This window comes from Piliocolobus tephrosceles, chromosome 13 (genome assembly GCF_002776525.5).
Source record: "Piliocolobus tephrosceles isolate RC106 chromosome 13, ASM277652v3, whole genome shotgun sequence".
Lineage (NCBI taxonomy): Eukaryota > Metazoa > Chordata > Mammalia > Primates > Cercopithecidae > Piliocolobus > Piliocolobus tephrosceles.
The window spans coordinates 111,272,439-111,292,020 of record NC_045446.1 but is presented as its reverse complement, the minus strand read 5'-3'; the positions used below and the strand labels follow the sequence as shown (position 1 = coordinate 111,292,020).

The window sequence follows — 19,582 nt, the reverse complement described above, 5'->3', positions numbered from 1 at the left end:
TATGAGACATTTCTGCATGTGCGTGATGCCTGATTGCTTCCCGACTACTTGCTATGGGCTGATAGACCAAGGGCCTTGTGCATGCAAATACGGTAATTACATTAGACTCCTAATCACTGCCTTGTTGGTTATTTAGATAATCTCTTGGAAGGGAGACCTTTGTTGGGGTATCAACATTGATTTCATTAGCATTATTACTTAAGACCACTTGCTTGCCTTACATAAGAGGATGTGAAATCAGACCACTAATTAACGAGATTGCAATTATTTCCCCCTACTTGGCACCAAAGTCACTCTGAACTGCAATTACCTGAAGCTCCATTAAGTGATACAAACGAGATTCCTATACCACAATACAGACCTAACAGCTCATGAAGTTTTACGAGGTTTTTCACTTAAGTAAAAAAGAGAGTGGGGGAAAAAAACAACTTTCCATATACATTTAACATTTTTTAAAGCTCTTTGCAAAGCCGTTTTGCCATGTATAACCTAACACAGATGGCCCCTTCCTATTGACTTAAACAAACTGGCTCTGTGATGAGTCACTCATAGATTTGTACCACCAGGGCTCTAGGGCAAAGCCATGCCCCACCTTCCACCCTGCTGGGGTAGGGGCCAGTCTCCTTGAAAGCGGTAGACTTTTCATGTTAAAAATCCCAGGGAATGTCTGAACTTGAAAATAAAACCTAGGAATCAGTTTTTGGCAAAGGAAACAGAGTGGACGTCCCTCAGGCTAGGTCTCCATGAGGAGCCTCAACAGGCTTGGGGTTGCTCCCTGGTATCGGGAGAAGTGGCACAGGCCAGGTCTCTGCTTCAAGTAGAAAGCTCTGTCGCCACCCAGGCATTCACCCTCACAGGGGATTCATCAAGATGGGCCAGAGAACAACCATTTCTTGCAAGCCTAATCTAACAATTCAATATTCATGTCTGTATTTAAATTGCTTTCATTATTTCCTTGATGGAAAAAAACTCTAGCAACATCTTATTTAATATGTTCCAACCTATTCCAACTGTGCTGTGGTTAATGAAGGGGGTGTGCTGGGCCGGAGCAGTGAAGAGGAAGTCAGCACAATGGAGGCTCCAGGAACGAGCGCCCTCCCTCCCCCACCCCACCTCCAAGGGGAAGGTGAACATGAAGGGGCAAGATGTCAGTCAAGAGCCCTTCTGCCTGACAACCTTGGTTCCATAAAGGTGGCCGGGAGGGGTCTGCACAGGAATTTTTCCCAAAGCATATTTCACAGGTTGCCAATTAGTTTTGCCTAAAAATGGGGCTCTATCGAGGAAATACTAGGTCAACAAGAGTTTTGCTGGGTTTTGTAGGACCTTCTCAGAACCTCTAATATGTTGTGATTCTCCCAAGGGAAGTGGCAGGCAGTGTTTCCCTCTCTTAGTGGGGGGTGCCAAGGATAAATATTGCACGAGATCTCACCCTGAGAAACACTATGAGACGGAACATTTAACAACTCTAACACAAGATTTTGGCTTGAGCACTGGTTAGTTCTTGGCTGAGAGTAAATGGAACTAAAAAAGACCAGTGGCAAAACATTTGTTGAAATCCTGGCCAAGCTACTCTAATGTAAGCAGACTTTCTGTATGAACGGAAGGGTCTTCTTTCCCACCACTAGCATGGCCCAGCATAAGACATAAGACAGAGATCCCAGAGCAAATTCCAGGCCTAAGCTTATGCTGAGAGCTAAGATGAAACCGGTGCGGGGCGGGGGTGCGCACTGTTATATGATTTTACATGTAAAATCCATGACAAAGAGATGATCTACTGGCTTGAGGACCCACAGGGTATATTAGCATGGTAGAGGCTCTGAGAAGTCCCACAAAAAACAAACGAAACTCTTGTGAACCTAGTATTTCTCTTTTTAAACAAAGCCTTGCCTTTCTTTTACTTTCTGTTCAGAATCCGGTCCCCCTGTAATCTCAGCTTTTTTTACCATGTCCAGGTCAGGAAGTATTTGTTAAATACATCACTACCTGATTAAAGTGATATATAAATGATTTTCTTTTAAGCTGAGAATATCTTCAAGGTGTTTTAGAAAGACACGTGGTCATGAAATCATACAACATTCTTGCTATTTCCCCAGAACTGCAGGCAGAATACGGGCAGTGATCGCAACTCACCAGAACCCAGCTCATCGTACAGCAGGATGGCAGGCTCCCCACAGATCTGACTGCCAAAAAGGCATCTTGCTTGGACAGTGAACGTGTAATTGTGACCCATCTTCAGGTTGGAAATTTTAAAGAAATTGTCAGTAGTATTCCCAAGGTAAGCTGTGATATTCATGGCACTGTCATACATGTGTATCTCATAGCCCTGAAAACAAACACAGGAGATTGGTCAGGAAGTCAAATATGGAAACTGACAGCCTAGTTGATTACTGGTTCCAGCTTTATGTGAGCTCCTCACTGTGGGCTGCTATAGATGCTAAAGTGCTCTGGGTATCTCCTTGTTCTTTTTACTTTACCACTGAGATACTGGATTCAGAAAATGAAAATTTGCTCATCTCCAATGTCTCAAATAACTGCCCCCCCCCCCCCCCCCCCGCCCCCCACTTACAAGCTATACTGTGGAAATGAGAACTGTGGCCCTCAGGAAAGTCATTTTAACAAAGCCACACTCAGAGTTGTGCTCAGCAGTCTGCCTGTCTCCAGCAATATTAAATGCCACCAAGAATCTGAACAGGTTGCCGTAATGGGATTTGACTAATAATAAATCCAGGTCGCAGTGGACTCCAGCAATGGGGTGAGAAAGGGGAACTTGCAATTAGAAAAGACAGGACATTTGTCCCCAGAACAATATGTAGGAATGACCTTGTCGGCTCACTTCCTGTCTCCTTGCTTTCTAGCTCCTCCTGAGCTGATCTCAGCTCCCCAACAACCTGGCCTTGAAATAAGTTCAGGCCCCTATTCACTGGAGGAGAGGATGAAATGTCTTCCTAGTTAGAGCTCTGGACTCCGGTGCTGGGAAAAGTCACCCTTGGGACAGGCCTGGCCCAGGATGCTAGCTGGGATGAGGGCTGACAACCTGACTTCTCTGCTGATCCCCAACTATTCCAGTGTCAAAGCTACTGACACTCTCCACCATCCCCCTGAAAAGACTCCATCCCTTATCTCTAGCCACATATTGGGCCCTCTTGCATAATCACAGTCTCTTGATCCCAACACCACTGACCTGTCTATTCTTGATGTGGTTTGGCTGTGTCCACACCCAAATCTCATCTTAAATTCTAGCTCCCACAATTCTCAGGTGTTGTGGGAGGGACCCGGTGAGAGATAATTGAATCATGGGTGTGGTTTTCCCTATACTGTTCTCATGGTCGTGAATAGTCTCACGAGATCTGATGGTTTGATAAGAAGTTTCCCCTTTCACTTGGCTCTCATTCTCTTTGTCTGCCGCCATGTAAGATGTGGCTTTGCTCCTCTTGGCCCTCCATCATGATGGAGAGGCCGCCGCAGCCATGTGGTAATGTGAGTCAATTAAACCTCTTTCATTTATAAATTACCCAGGCTCGGGTATGTCTTTATTAGCACCATGGAAACGGACTAATATAATTCTTTGAACTCCTTGTCAGGGGAAGGGAAGAAGGACATGCTCTGCCTATGCCACACCCTCCACTAGGAACGAAATACTAACCTAGAATCTCAACCTAAGAGCCGGGCTCCAGCCACCCAGGAAGGATCCCCTACTGGCGACTGGCTGCCGAACTGGGATTCCCAATACCTGCCTGGAATCTCATCCCCACATTCTTTTCTATAAGCTAGCAGTTACTACCTTCCACCTAATATATATTTGGTGTCGATCATTTGTAAAATACATAAAGGTTATAAAGAAAATAATTTAGATTACACAACATCAACCACTCACACATTATTTAACCCATCCTCTTCTGTTTGGCATTTCGGCCATTTCCTCTTTCTTGCTGTCATAAATACTGTACATAAATTCTTCAGGCACATTGTTTCTTTAGAGTAAAATCCTACAACTCCCAGATCAATGGCTGTGAACACTTTTAACATTTTTGATAGATATTACCCAAGAGCCTTACTTAAGGTTGAACCAATTTATATTCACAGAATGTTTACTTCCCTAACTATTATCCATACCGGTTATATTCTTCCCTGCAAATCTTTACCAATTTAACATGACAGGGCTACCTCTTTGTTCTTTACATTACTGGTGAGGTTGAGGTTGAACTTTTCTCCTTTTGCTTACTGCTGCTGGAATTTTCTGCTTTGTTACATGTACCTTCTTCAAAATTAGAATATTTCTGTTGTGAATTTACTTGAAAGCTTTCCTTATATTTAAGGATATTAGCCATTTAGATATCATAGTTGCAAGAGTTACGAGAACTCTCACAGAGTGTGTGGTGAGAATTTTCCAACTTTCATTTCACTTTGCTTTGGCACTGCATGGTGACTATTTAGAACCCATGGCTCTTTGCCTATGCTGCATCTCCAGGTAGCCATAGTTGATTCATCACATTCCTATTTAGCTAAGGCTTTGCTGTCACTGGAGCCAACCCAGCTTTACTCAAGAATCTGTCCACCTTTGGGTGGTAAATCTACTCCCAGGTCTCACTCCCCTTCCCCTGTCTTCTGCTGTGAATATCATATTGGCCTACCAATAGCAAAACCAAACAAAACCAAGGTGTTCTTCATAAGTCAGCATGGTATCTTCAAGTACCTCCTGCTCCCTATAATTTCTCTGGGAAGAGAGTGCTGAGATGCCAGGCTGAGAATGCAGCTCAGCTCCTGGTACTGAAGCCACAGTCCCGCCCTCAGTGAGTGTGGAATAGGCGGGGCTCCTGGTTTGACACCCTGAGCCCCAGCCCAGCAGCAGCTTCTGCGGGAAGCACAGCATGGCCTCCAGCCCATTTCTCTTTCTTCAGAGGAAGACAAGTCAGGATTGAAAAGCGCTTAGTGCAGAGATTCTCATCTTTAATGGGCAATATAAACATTTCACTAATTAGCAATCCCATCGAAAATGGTCCTTTAATTCTCAAGTTCATGTCCATGTCCTATTCTTTTTCTTTCTTTTTTTTTTTTTTTTTACACTATCTATGCCAGCAGGCTGTTAACGAGCTCATCTCTGAAACAGCATTTCAATTAAATTTCCAAAGTCACTGAGAATGAGGGAGGAACTTACCCTACTTTCATTAAAATGTTTTTCCTTTAAACCCAGGCTTTTCCAAAACAGAAGAACATGGTCATTTTCTGTTATGATTTTTAAGGCATCAGGTGCTGATAATGAAACTGAAAATTAAAGATGAAATGGGATGCAGTTAGTGGATATACATTTGAAACTCCATTTTCTTGTCTGTCAAAGAGGGATTAAATAATGCTAGCCTTGGAGGGCTGGATTATAGAAAAAATAAAACATATAGACTGCTGAGTACAGAACCTAGCACATGGTAGATATTCTTTAATTGGCATCTCTTTGTTATTGTTATAACATCTTTAGGCAAGAAATTTGGACAATACTTAATTTAATAGCCCTTGTACCCAAGGGTGTACAAAAACAAACGGGGTGGGTTAGAGGGGTGGTGAGGAAGGAATGGGATGGCATAAGGAGTTCCGTCTGAAAACAGGACACCGGAGTGACGATGGCTCATGGCCTGGGCCCACTGCATGCCACTAGCATAAATGGGGCTGGGCCTCTATTACCCAGTATCAAAACTCCCAATAATACCTGCTGTCTGAGCAACTGAGCTTACTACTAGCTTTCTGAATTGAGCCTGACTGCCCTTTGATCCACTGCCCGGCTATGGGTCTCCCTCCATTTCGACATGTCAGACTCCCACAACGGACCACTGAGAACCTGTCATTCAGATCTTCAGCTACATCGTGGTAACTATTCGGTTTTATTTCCTCTCTTGGGCATCCCTCCCCTCTTTTCCTTTAGTAATATCAAAACAAGTGAGGGGAGTTAAAAAGGCTTAGCAAATATAGAAAACGATAGCCACTCCCCAGCCCCCGGTGGCCTGGCCACCCCGCCGCAGCCCAGACACTGGAGCCTCTGCACTGCGCTGCCCCTGTGGGGATACTGAAGGCAGCGTTTGCACTTCCTGTGAAACTCCTAATGGGAAGTCTGCGTCCGGAGGTCTAGCGGCACAGCACTGTGCGCACTTGGCTGTGCGAGGAGACCTCTGACCTCTCTCCCACTTACCTGTGGTAATTTTGATGCTGGCATCTTTGCTCATGTTCCCCAGCTGGACAATGATGTGGTATTTCCCACCAGGTTCCAACTTGCTAAGGGTGTATTCCACAGTACTGTTACGGGATTTTACTTTGTAGCTCCTGTCAGTCTTTCTTATTAGATCTTTAACTGCAATTGCATACAACTAGGACCGAAAAAGAACATCTGAATGACAATCAGAAAGCTGACAGTTTTTACTCTTTGTAGTTCAATGGTGGACAATGCAGTATATTAATAGCTGTGACCCACAGCAACCATAGTTTGAGTCCCGAACTCTGACTCCATTCTTTGGAAAGCCTTTGGAGTGACCAGGTCCAATCTTAAAATAACTATTCACTCATAGAATCGCACATAGAGTTATCAATTAAATTTTTTTTAGCCCTCTAGGGAAGGCCACGTTTATCGTGGCATCAGCAGGTAGGCTGGAATAAGCAAGCACATCCAAAGTCAGTACTCAACTTCCATATCTCCAACACTGCAATAGTTCATGGATGTTGTTGGTGGAGAGAGAATGAACCAAAGTGTTCAATCCTGGCTCTAAAGGGCAAGGATCTACTTACTTTCTCCCAGGCTGCTTCTAGGTATATGGGGGCAAGGGAAAATAACAGGGCATATAGTAAGCACAGGAAATTCAATCATAACAAAGAAGTGGAGAGTTGAGAGGAGTATTAGCAACCAAACATTTTAAACCAACCACTGCTGGATGAAGGGGAGTGGAGAGAGGGCAGAGGGCAGAGCAGCCCAGAGCAAGGAAAAAATGGGAGTTTTTTGGTTTTGTTTTGTTTAGGATCAATACTCCTTTTAAAGAGGGGTCAGAAACTTTTTGTAAGGGTCCACGCACAGTAATACTGCAGGCGTTGAGGCCCAGAGAGTCTCCACCACAACAACTCTGCTGATCATTGCACAAAAACTTTATTTAAAAAAAAATAGGCAAGGGGCTGTGTTTGGCCTGCAGACCTTTGTTTGCTAATCCCTGTGTGAGAGGCTCAGGGAAGGAAATGTGAGCAGCAGAGAAGAAAGAGGGACAATCCAAAATGGTAGCTGGGAATAATGGAGACGTGCCAGTTAAGAAGAGGTCCCTATACAGACCCCATCTTTGGCCAGACAGAAATGGGAGAGACCTTCTGCTGAGCGCCAGAAACCAGGCCTGTGTTTCTTGCCCCATTAGGGGGCCCCCTTCCATCCCACCCCACCCTAACCATGCCAAGAATAAACACAGAGGCCTGGAAGCCCGGCCCACTCACCAAGTCCTGGTCAGGAGAGTCATACGGTGATTCCCATTTGACGACCACGGAGGTTTTGCCCGTATGAACCACATGCAGGTGACGGGGCGGAAGCCGGCTGTCCGGAATCATCTTCACTACAACGTAGTCAGACGATGGCCCCTGGTAGGGTACCACCACCCGGACCTAAAGCCCAAGCACACACATAGGAAAAAAATATATCATGGCCTTATGCAATCTTTATTAAAGTATTTTTTCAACAAAATAATGACAACAATTAACATTCAGTTAGTAGAAAACAACATAAAATATAAAGTAATTTCCCACCTACCCCAGATCATTTTCCAAGGGGTACCACTGGTAAGAGTCTTTGTGCTTCCTTCCAGAAATGCCCTATGCATATATGAGCACGGACACGTATATACATGTATCCTTACACATATATGCATGTGTATATGTAGCCTATCTTCCTCAAATATTTTTTATACAACTGAGAAAATGGCACACATATTATGCTCGTGGCTTCTTTCACATAATAAGATAGCTTAGAGACTTTTCCATATCAGTACATTTAGAGTTGTCATAGTTCTTATGAATGGCTGCCCTGTACTCCATTGCATGAATAAATCACAATATGTTTAACCAGTCCTCTCTTCATAGACATTTAGGTTGCATCACATCTTTTGCTATCATAAGTAATAATAATGTACCAAGTATCTTTCTACATATATCTCGGCACACACATAAAAGTATGTAGACTGAATTCCTAGAAGTGGAACCTGATAAAAGTTTTTGATTTATCTATATTTGTGATCATCTGTCAAGTTATCAATCCGCCGTAACGGAGTGGCACCATTCATTCTGTATTTCAAGCAAGTACCCGATGATGCTTATGAAGAAGAGGAAGTTGCCTCTGGTCACACACATCGATCCTGGAGTCCAGGTGTGCGAGCTCCTCAGGTCCTGGGTTGAGCCCAGAGCCCAGGACTTAAGACATCCCTTAAAAAACTGAAATGGTACAAGAAACTTACCAGAAACAAATACTGCTCATCCTTACTAACAATGACCGTCTTATTGTGGAGTGAAGTAGTCAAGCTCTTCGGGTTGCGATAGAGGTCAAGAAAGGACGTGGCATAGAAAATACCATAAATCTGGTAAAAGCAGAGAATGGAAGAGGACATCAGCTCACGGGCCAATGACCTCATTTCCTTGAAACCCCCAATTTAAGACCCTGGAACTGCTTCAAAGGAGCTCAGAGAGAAGTTTTCATTCAACATTTATTACATTTACAGCATTTACAGAGAAGGCACTTGGGCCAGGCACTGTATGTAGAGCTACAAAAATAAATATGATGTGGTCTCTGTCCTCAAAGAGCTCATTCTGGAGGAGAGGCGGGCAGAGAAGAAAAACATACATAATTAGAAATAACAAGTGGCAAACACAGAGCGTTAGATGCTACACCAGAAACCCACATGATGAGCCAGGGAACCGGCGGCGCTATTAAAGAGGGGGTGTCATTCTACCATTGGCAGCACGGACGTGGGCTCCAAGGGGATGTGCTGAGTGGGAAGGAAAGTCATGGGAGCTTGCAGAGTAGATGCGAACACCCCAGCAAGTATGTGGAGGGAGGGAAGGAAGGCAGACACTGCTTGCTGCCCAGCAGGGACCCATCCTCCCTTTCTTCCTCAGAACCCTGGTACTTACTGAGAATTGCTGCCTAGAAAAAGTCTACACTGCGCACCTCCCTAAGCTAGGAGAGGCTAGACAAGGAGCTTCCAGCCACTGAGATGCAGAAGTGTCACACGGAAAGCTGTAGGAGGGCTCATTACAACAGAGGGAGGAGCCCTTCTTCCTGCGCTCCGGCTGCCTGGAATACAGATCATGACTGCAGCCCCGCACCATGAGGTAAGCTTGAAGACGCATGTCACAGGCTGGAGATGACGGGGCTCGGGTGCCCGATCAAATCGTGCTGCTCTGACAGAAGCCCTGCACTGCTCAACTCTAAGCTTCTTTCAATTACGAGAGGAAACAAACTGTTCAAAGCCACTGTTACTGTCACTTCCTCTGCTCTATGCATCCCTGCTTAGTCCTAGCTGCTAAACATTGGAAGCCGAGGGAGTTTCAAGCAGGGAAGTGGGAATGGGATGAAGCTTACGGCAGAAAGTGGAAGCCGAGGGAGTTTATAACTGGAGGGTGGGAGCTGAGGCAGCTTTCTATGTAAGGCAGAATCAGAGAGGATTTTCTCCAAGAGTTATGTGCACAGGTAAGACAGGGGCTTGAAGAGAACTGTAGGAGCTGCAGGATCCATGGGATGAGCGGGAACCGAGCAGGGATCCACAAAGGGATTTCCAAGTCCCAGGCAACAGGGTGACTTTCTCCAACACTGCTCAGCAGCTGTGAGGACTAAGCTCTGATTTTTAAAATCTTGCCCAAATTCCTATCTGAGGGGTCTGGGGAGTCACGCCCTACAAACCATCAATTCTCATCAGATGGGTTTTATTTCATCCTATATATTGGACTTACTTTCCAACTTGACCCTGGCATAGCATCATGAGACAAGGAAGAAAATCAAAATATTTTACCCCAAAACATGTTTCTTTGTCATAGCTTGAAATGGCCCTGCAAAGCTGTCCTTTGTGGGGGGAAATTCGCATCTATAAAGAATCTCTATTTACATAGCTAGATCTTTTTCTTCCAGGCTCTCCCAATCCTAAAGACATTAACTAAAAGTCTTGCACCTTTTAAAGATCTACATTTGTCATCTATTTCCCCTAAGGGCAGCCACTAAAAGACTTCAAAACAACCTTGGTCTCCACAATCTTTTATCTTAACCTAAACATTTCCTTTCTGTTGATCTCAGGTCTTCAGACAAACTCAACCAGATGACAACCAGAAAATGTTTAAATTTACCTGTAGTCTGGAACCCCACCTTCCTCACGCACACTTTGAGTTGTCCTGTCTTTCTGGATCAAACCAGTGTATCTTCTAAATGTATTCGATTAAAGTCTCACGCCTCCCTAAAATGTGTAAAACCAAGCTGCATCCCGGCCACCTTGGGCACATGTTCTCAGGACCTCCTGAGGGCTGTGTCACGGGCCATGGTCACTCATATTTGGCTCAGAATAAATATTGTCATATAATTTACAGAGTTTGACTCTTTTTTTTTTTTTTTTTCGATAGCTGAAAAAGGACAGATGGGAGAGCACAGACAGAGAAAGAGGAAGGGAAACTGAAGATGGTGATCGCCTGGGAGGATGTAGGAAAGAGAAGCGCTGAGGGATTCAAAGGAATCCCAAAGCAAATGCAAATGGAGCTGCAAAGCATGAGGTGGGAGTAGGCCAAGTGGGGGCTTAGAGTACAGAGGTAGGATGACATCACCGAGGACAAGGCTGGTGACCGCCCTGGATGAGGTGTCTCTGGAGAGGAAAGGGGTCCACAGAGCTATGGGAGCCAAGGGATGAGAGGTTCCCCACATGCACAGTGACAATGGCACTTCTCACAGTAGACAGGAAAACCATGAGAACTGTCAGGGTCCTCAGTGAACTAAAGCGGGGCAGAAACAGAGAGCTTCCTACAGGTGACCTCATTTGCACGCTCATCTCTGAAAGCCACCTTTAGTGTGACCAGTGCATGAGCTGGGATGAGGTGCAGGAAGGCTCCTCCAACTTCATGCACACTTAGAGACCCTTAATCAAGTCAGGCTTCAGTGTTCTGTGCAATTGCCCTACTCTGGACAGATAGTTGGGGGTGATGAGGCAGTCACGTGCTGCAGGGTATATAAATGGAAAGAAAGGGTGCTTTGTGAGTAGACTCAACTTCCAGGTAAAAGAGAGCTCCAGGGATGGGTCAGGGCTTCTCATCACTGTCCCTGCCTCAGCATCAGGTGGCTGTTAAATTAGCCAGACTTGAACTGAAACTCAGTCTACTGCTTGTGAGAGCTTTAACTCTAGCAAGTTACTTAGCCTCACTGAGCCTTAGTTTCCTCGCTGGCAAAATGGGAATATTTACCCACAGAACCAATGAAAGGAATAAGGGGGAACATGAGTTTATCGGGTTTTGTACTGTTTCTGGCACATACTGGCTGCTCAGTAAACTTTAACTTCTCCTTCCTTCTTCTTCACTGATTTTATAGAGAATTACTTACAAACTTTGGTTGTTTCCCTATAAATCAGCCCTGTGCCAAATGCACACTGAAGATATCCTCAGAAGACCAGACCTAGGCTAGTTCCTCCGCTCATCACTAAGGACTTACTAATTCCTGATGATAAATTTACTTCTATATGCTTTTCCATTGAGAAAATCCAGAAAACAATCCTTCCCTTCAAGGAACTTACAAAATAGTTAGGAAGATAAGAGTAACAGACAGAAATTATCAAATAGGGTAAGGCTGTATTTAATGAAATATCACGCTATATGGAACCAACTATAAATATAGAAGGAGTTCATAGGGAAAGAGATCAACTATAGAAGGGAGGATTTTCTTGCATAGCAGGAGGAGGGAAGGACTCCAAGGAGGAGAAAGGGCATAAGCCAAGTACAGAGAGGCAAGAGGGGGATGAATGTGCCAAGAGCCTTGGGACGGTTGACCTAAAAGCAAAGGGGACACACTGGGGAGGAGAGGAAAGTGAAACACTAGACTCAAAAAGGAGCACAGATCTGATCATAGTGAATCATAATGCACATACGAAAACAAAGGAAAAAGAAAGGCCTATATCCGAGTGCAGCAGGGACACTGGAACATTCGCAAAAGACAGAAAAGCCCTGGAGTTGTGTGGTGGCGCAGCATTAGGAGACAGTCCACACTCACTTTGTGATGGTCATTCTGGCTGACTCACCACATTCCGGGGGCCGGTCCAGGTACATTCCACTGCAGTCTGGTTGATGGCTTTGGCCTTGAGGCTAGGTGCAGGTGGGCGAACCCCTCTGGTCATGACATGCTCAAATGCCAGAGGGCTATCCCCCAAGTCAGTCTTGGCCCAGGCAGAAATCTCATAGGACGTATGAGCTGTCAGATTGCCAACTGTGAAAACAGGAAAGGAGATTCCAGGAGGAAGCTGGGGGTGTCAGTCAAGAATGTGTCTTGGTACACACACTTCTTAAAAAAATAGTAATCTCTCAATTTAAATGAGTCCCATGTAGTGTAGGACTGTCATTAGATGACAAATTCATTCAACATTTATGCACTGATGATGACTGTACATAACACACTGCACAGGCACTGGGTAATTTCCTTAAAGCTGCCCATCCATGGATATGGGTTGGTACAATGCTCCTGGAAGCCATCTGGCCTTGTATAACAGGAACCTTGAAAATCACACCCTTCAATCCAGTTATCCTATGAAGTCAGAGAAAGACTCGAAAGTATGTTTAATAAGGATTCACATCACAGTGTTACAATAGGAAAAAACTGAATGTAATTTGATTGTCCGGTAACAGGATAATAATTAAATAATGTGCATTCCATGAACTACTGTGAAGGCACTAAAAGTTGTTTCAAAAATATTTGATGACACTGGAAAATTCTCACAATTGTATGTTAAGTGAAAAGGGTGGGATATAACACTATATATGGCATTATTCTGATTTTATAAAAAAGACATAGAGATCAATCCACGGAAAAATATATTAGAATACATTTGAAATGTAAAAATGAAATTACAGGCAATTTTAATTTTCATTACACTCTTTTTGTTCTCTCAATTTTCTGAAACAAATATGTATCCCCTTTCTAATCAGAGGAAAGGCTATTAAAACTAAAAGAAGCCGGGTGCGGTGGCTCACGCCTGTAATTCCAGAACTTTGGGAGGCTGACGCAGGTGGATCACGAGGTCAGAAGATCGAGACCACCCTGGCTAACACGGTGAAACCCCGTCTGTACTAAAAATACAAAAAATTAGCTGGGCGTGGTGGCGGGCGCCTGTAGTCCCAGTTACTCGGGAGGCTGAGGCAGGAGAATGGCGTGAAGCCAGGAGGTGGAGCTTGCAGTGAGCCGAGATCGCGCCACTGCACTCCAGCCTGAGCGGCCGAGCCAGACTCCATCTCAAATAAATAAATAAATAAAACTAAAAGAAAAGTGAGAAGGGAGAGGCTACGCTAACAGGATAGACTTTGGAATCAGAAGGACTGGGGTTTAAGGCCTGACTCTATACTTTGTGGTTGTATAACCTTGGATAAAGTATTTAAACTCTCTATTTCCTTGTTGGTGAGATGGAGAAAAAAATAACAGCACTTACAGCAGCTGCTGGCTTACAGGGAGAAAAAAAAGAAAATGCTTATAAAGTGCTTGGCATAATGCCTAGCATGGCACTAGCCCTAATAGATTTCAGACAACAGCTAGTTAAGACTTCTGCTCCTGACTCTGCCAGTTTCTACTGGGGCAACACTGAGGCCATGAGATCATAGGCTTTGCAGTTAGAAAGATGTGGGTTCCAGTCCTGGCTCTGCCACCATCTGAGAGTATGACTTATTCTTTCGACTTCAGTTTTGCCTCTGTAAAGCAGGCATATCTCATTGAATTATACTTGGGGTTATGTAAATAATATGCATAGAATGCCTATGTAAATGCCTGCACATGGTAGGTGCTCAATGTGCAAGAGTACCAATAACAACCTCCTCAGGCACCTTGTAGACGTCCAGTTAAAAAAAAAAAGTAACAATAGAACATTTGTAGTCTCTATTTTATAAGGCTATGACAAGGACTAAATAAAAACATGACTGAAAGTACTTCATGCCTAGAAGACGGAGACAGGAAGAGACTCCTAAGTCATTCTTAACAATCACGGGCAGCTTTTGCCACTTAGAAATAAATTAAAATCCATCCTGTAGCACGTGTTTAGATAGAGGAATTGTAGCTGAGACTTGCTGCTGGTACATATGTAACAAGGACTGGACCACTCCTCCTTTACTTTTTGTTCATTCCTCCAGGCAACATATATTTACTGAACGCCAGTTATGCATAAGGCCTTCTGCTGTCTCTCATTAGCAACGGAACAGAAAAGAGAGACAGGAAACTGTCTACATCTAAGAACTCTTTATTTTGGAAATCAAAACTCATCTGCAGAGAATTAGTCTTGCCTCTGTCCAATTTTCCTCCTTATGGCCCCCAACTTCCACTAAGGGTCATGAGGTTGAAGGAGGGCTTGAGAGGCCGCCGAGTGAATCCCTCTGCCTAGGATCAGCAGCACACTTACAGGATCTTCAATGCATAAGAACCTGTCAATGCAGAACAGCTTCCAGAGAATAACTCCCGTTCCCTGGCACCCCCAATCAAGCTCTATGGCGGGAAGGCGTCGGTCCAGCCTTACTCCTTCCTGCTCACACACTGACCAGCACCAGCGTGTTACCTTTGTGTGACAATATGCTTCCTCGGAAGTTCAAAGTTCTCCTCTCTTGCTTGTGGGTATCGAATGCCCAGAAAAGGTTCACCACATAGCCATTCACCTGCCAAGAACCAAGAAGCATGTTAGATGAACAGCTAGTCATGTGGCACACCAAATACAAAAGGCAGGATTAAAAATACACCTCTTTTCTGCTGTTTCCTTGGGTATCTCACTTCTTACACTGAACAGGTTGTTTTTTAAAATTTTTAAACAGGTTCTATTTGTGCTACCATCAGCTAATATTTAGTTATACTCTACCTACTTCTAAAAACAAACAGCAGACCATGTTTAATTTATAAATTCGATGCAACAAAAAAGTGAATGAAGAATAAAAGAATAATAAACAATTAATAAAGGTAGAAAGAGGAAACATTGGAAAGATAACTAGGCTATGGAAATTAAGGCTAAATCCTTGCAGTCAAGGCCATGAGGCCAATCCACCCAAAACAGGCTGGTTAGATCTCACCGTCTAACTACAGAAAATACATCCACCCATCAGGAAAGATGACCTTTTCCAAGTCCTGGGCTCACAAAAGGATTTGATCTAAAGATCTTTAAATATGGGACAACAAACAAACAAAAATATTTTCAAGATCAAAGACTACAAGACAAGAACCACATAAGGCCATTTCTTTTTCTTTTTTTTTTTTTGAGACAGAGTCTCACTCTGTTGCCCAAGCTGGACTGCAGTGGCATGATCTTGACTCACTGCAGCTTCCATCTCCCAGGTTCAAGCAATTCTCCTGCCCCAGCCTCCAAGTAGTGGGATTACAGGCACGCACCACCACACCCGGCTAATTTTTGTATTTTTAGTAGAGACGGGTTTCACCATGTTGTCCAGGCTGGTCTCAAACTCCCGACCTCAGGTGATCCATCTGCCTCAGCCTCCCAAAGTGCTGCGATTACAGGCATGAGCCACCACGCCCGGCCAAGATCATTTCTTGTATCAACCCATTCTGAAGCTAAGGGTATGACACTAAATGGTAGTTAAGTAAATGGCACAAGGACTCTGAACGCTGCTTGTCCCAACACAACTTCATCAATGGAGAGGCTGTGAGGAGGGACAGATAAGAAGGAACACTATGGAAAGTGGATTTCAGCTTGAGGAACCACATGGGCACAGATAACAATGGTGAAGTCGGCTATGCAGAGGGCCAATAGAAGCGAGGGCGGTGCTGGAAGAGGAAGATCTTAGGTGGATGGAAAGCGAGTATGTTTCCAAGGTATCCAACTCTCCCACAAGAAGGTTGTTCTTCCACTGTGAGTGCCTCAGCATTAGCGCTTAGCACCAGGAAATCCAATAAAGCTGAAAATTACAGGGCATACATATTCTGTTAACACCAACTCTTTATTTGCACTGTAGCTGTGAACCGTTTAATTATATGGTTAAGGAAAAAAAGGCACCAGGCTGAGGCAGAATAATTACATGCGAAGACTCAAGTTGTTCTTCGTGGGGGGAAGGAACCACCTAGTTCTGGTATTTTAGCTTCACTAGATCTAGCCGTTCGTTTTGTTTTGTTTTTGCTTTTGTTTTTGTTTTGTCAGCCTTACTGTGCTATGTCCTTTCAGTTCCCATACAAAATAAAGCCCCATCCAGCTGCTGGTTTGAAATTCCCACATTACCTTGATATCACTCTCCGTGGTCAGGGTGAAGCTTAGATAATTTTCACCATAGCTGTCAACGTGGATATCTGGTCGTGGGATCACTGAAAACAAAAAGGAATTCAAAACCAGAAGCCACGTGATGGAAAGCGAGGAAGGCAGGACTTAACAGTTTCCAACTCAACGGACAAAGCCATCTTTCAGTCGGGGAAGAAAGGGTATTTCTTTGGCAGTGTTCCTCATCTATGTTTTTTACCACTGTTTTCCTGAAGCTAAGGTTGGTCCACAGTTGCTTGGTGAACACAAAACTATCTTGGCTCAGTCAGCTATCCTGGCAATTAGGTCAGGCAGAAAAGTTCCATTTTGTAAAGGTCCCAAAACAGCCCAGCTTCAGCTTCGTTCTTAAAGGCACAGGGATCATTCACCGCGAGTGGCATCGCACTTGGCACTAACGAAGTCCCACCAATCTCAAGTCCTTTTGGAAGGCTGACAATGGGGTAAATCATAAATGGTAGATGTGCGTGTAGCAAAATGAAAAGAATGTGGCCTCTGGAATCTGGCAAACTCGAGTGAGGAGGACAGATACGAATTCCGGTTCTGGTAGCTGTGTAACCTGGGCAAGCTACTTATCTTCCTGGAGCCGAGAGACGTTATCTGCATTTCACAGAGCTGGGAAGGTTAACGAAAATAATGTATGTATGGTGCCTGGCACTCAACTGATACTCTCTTTCTCTTCCTTTCCAATATAGCCTCACATATGGCCAACTAAACAACTAGAAACCAACCGGTGCTCTCAAAAAGACCAGAGCTCAAGCTGAGAGTTAATGGGCCAAGGAGAAGTGGCCAAGGAAAGGACCCCTCTCGCTTCAGCCAGTGAGCGCCATGCTTGTCCTCTGGAAGCTCTTCCCACCAGAAGGCTGACAGTGCTCGGCCCAGCATGATCTAAAGGAGCTCAACGGATCAATATGATCAGAAAATATTATTTAAACGACAACTTGCATGTTAGACTCTCCGCACATACGCCCCTTCCATAGACTGGGCAAGAGAGACTCAAAGGAGCAGATAAGATTTGGTGGCAAAAGAGATGTGTTAAAGTCTGAAGAGGTCTGTCCAGATGATCAATCACGTCATAAAACTCGACTTCAGAAAAATTCAATAACCGGAAGAAGAAAGGATATTGGAAGCTGCAGGCGGCCAACACAGAGCAAAACAGTGCAGATGCTGCATATGGTAAAGCTGACTTGAATTATAATCATGGCAGCCACAGACAAGTCACAATCCACTCCAAACCCCAGTTTCCTCAGCTACACAATGAGGATAAGGATACTTATCTCATAGGATTCATAAGGATTAATAAGAGACCAGTTCATGAGCAACAATAGCACGGTGCTAGTGTATAAGAAGTGCTCAGGGAATGGTGGCTTTTCTCATTGTCATTACGAATCCGCTACATTCACCAACTGACCTGGCACGTCTGGCTGATGCCTCTGCTGTCTTTGTCCTTCGCCTTAAAATATGATTATGATACCAGGTCACAGATATTTTACAACAAACACTTTGTGGATGTGGCACACAACTGCCTTCTGTATAAATCCTAGCCCAAATATATGCAAGGAGCTGAGACTCATCCAAATCACAGAAAAGAAGTTAAAGAGAAGCAACCACCCACTGAGATTTTCAAATGCGGTTGCGACTTGTGCCTCACATGTTTTTGGTTGATCTTCCAACATCCTTTCTTCTTGGTATGTGTGGTCAGTGTTTTGAAACAGACTTTGTAGAGAGAAGTCATAAAACAATAAAAACTCTAGGAGAGTGTGAATTCAGCAGGCTTTCTCGAATACCTGCAAGCATTCAGCTCCGAAGACCATCTGCTGGCACTATGTTTGACCGCCTTGGGCCCTGATCTCAAAGGCTCCAGATTTTAGAGGGGACCAGACAGTGACTCTCCATGACCCAGAGCCTATTCCTCACAGGCTTAGGTTAAAGTAAAATCTTCCAGTCCTGTTGCATGCCACAGTGTCCACCCGGTTTTAATACCTGGAAATCCAGAAATGCAAGTCCCCAGTGCCAAGGCTAAGGTTGGGAAAACCACTCTGGAAAATGAGTTGTAGTCCATCCCCCAAAGTATGCCAGAACCCTTCATTTAACGGGTTCGATTCACTCATTCATCAATTATTTCCTTCGTCTCTATTAGATGCCCGTGATAGAGTAGAGAAAAACAGACCAGATCTCTGCCCTCATGAGGCACTCGTGCAAGATGCTGAGCCCGCCACCCCCGGCAAGCAGGGCGGTCCAGTAGGCCGCATGTGTCTCAGCCCAGAGGGAAGCATGGAGCACAGTGGTTAAGAGCACAGGCTTTGGAGTCAGGCAGATCAGGTTCCAGTGCCAGCTCTGTCACTTACTGATTGTGTGTCCTGGGGCAAGTGACATAACCTCATTCCAGTTCCTTATTTTTTTTGTAGTTGTTCTGACTATTCAATTAGATGAGCTGATGTACGCAAAGCAGTGAACACTCTAGAGTGTCCTGCCCTTGGCAAGCCATCAGTTATTACTAATATCAGCTCTAGTACAAGATAAAAAACCACCTACACACAGTTTGCCAGTGCCACTGGGAGAATAACAAGACTCAGCATGGTGCTTTCTTTAAAACACCATACATGAACATGCACAAAATCATCTTCGGCTTTTGCGAGAAGGAAGGACTCCTTCTCTTTTAGATATTGTGACTACTCACAAAGGACTGGGCACGATGACCTTTGGAAATCCCTTTGTATGTCTGCATTAGAAGAAATGCTCAGTTGTAGGAGGAAAAACGCACTCAGTCACCCCAAAAAGACTGTGTATCTAAAGCACTACAGAGACACCCAGAAATGTGCATGTGCTGGGGAGAAGGAATTTGTGTGACGTTTTTCTAACCTACGCTTCTCCATTTTCCAGTCATACTGAAAGTCATTTGAAAGGGTTTCGATAATATTTTCTCTAAATCTGCAAAGGCTGGGATCATTTACCTTTTCCTTTTATGGTGGTAATGCATTTAGAATCGCTCCAGTTTCCTATTCCACGACTAGTCACCGCAGCCACCTTTTCAAATCAGAGGGGGTATTAGTATGAAATAAAGGCAATACACCACACAGCAAGAATACTGAATGAGTTAAAGGGCTGAGATTTTGGCA

The 19,582-nt window shown here is 44.3% G+C and overlaps 1 protein-coding gene across 2 annotated transcripts in view; it reads right to left on the bottom strand.

The window, feature by feature from the left end:
• SORL1 (sortilin related receptor 1) overlaps positions 1-19,582 on the bottom strand; it is a 180,451-nt gene that overhangs the window by 6,297 nt on the left and 154,572 nt on the right. For both annotated transcript variants that reach the window (XM_023208488.3, XM_023208489.3), the window contains 9 exons: positions 19,418-19,490; positions 16,431-16,513; positions 14,772-14,868; positions 12,264-12,448; positions 8,460-8,579; positions 7,450-7,614; positions 6,176-6,350; positions 5,156-5,262; positions 2,131-2,323 (listed from right to left, as the gene is read on the bottom strand). In XM_023208488.3, coding sequence (XP_023064256.2) covers positions 2,131-2,323; positions 5,156-5,262; positions 6,176-6,350; positions 7,450-7,614; positions 8,460-8,579; positions 12,264-12,448; positions 14,772-14,868; positions 16,431-16,513; positions 19,418-19,490 — 1,198 coding nt within the window. The remainder of the gene's footprint in view (positions 1-2,130; positions 2,324-5,155; positions 5,263-6,175; positions 6,351-7,449; positions 7,615-8,459; positions 8,580-12,263; positions 12,449-14,771; positions 14,869-16,430; positions 16,514-19,417; positions 19,491-19,582) is intronic.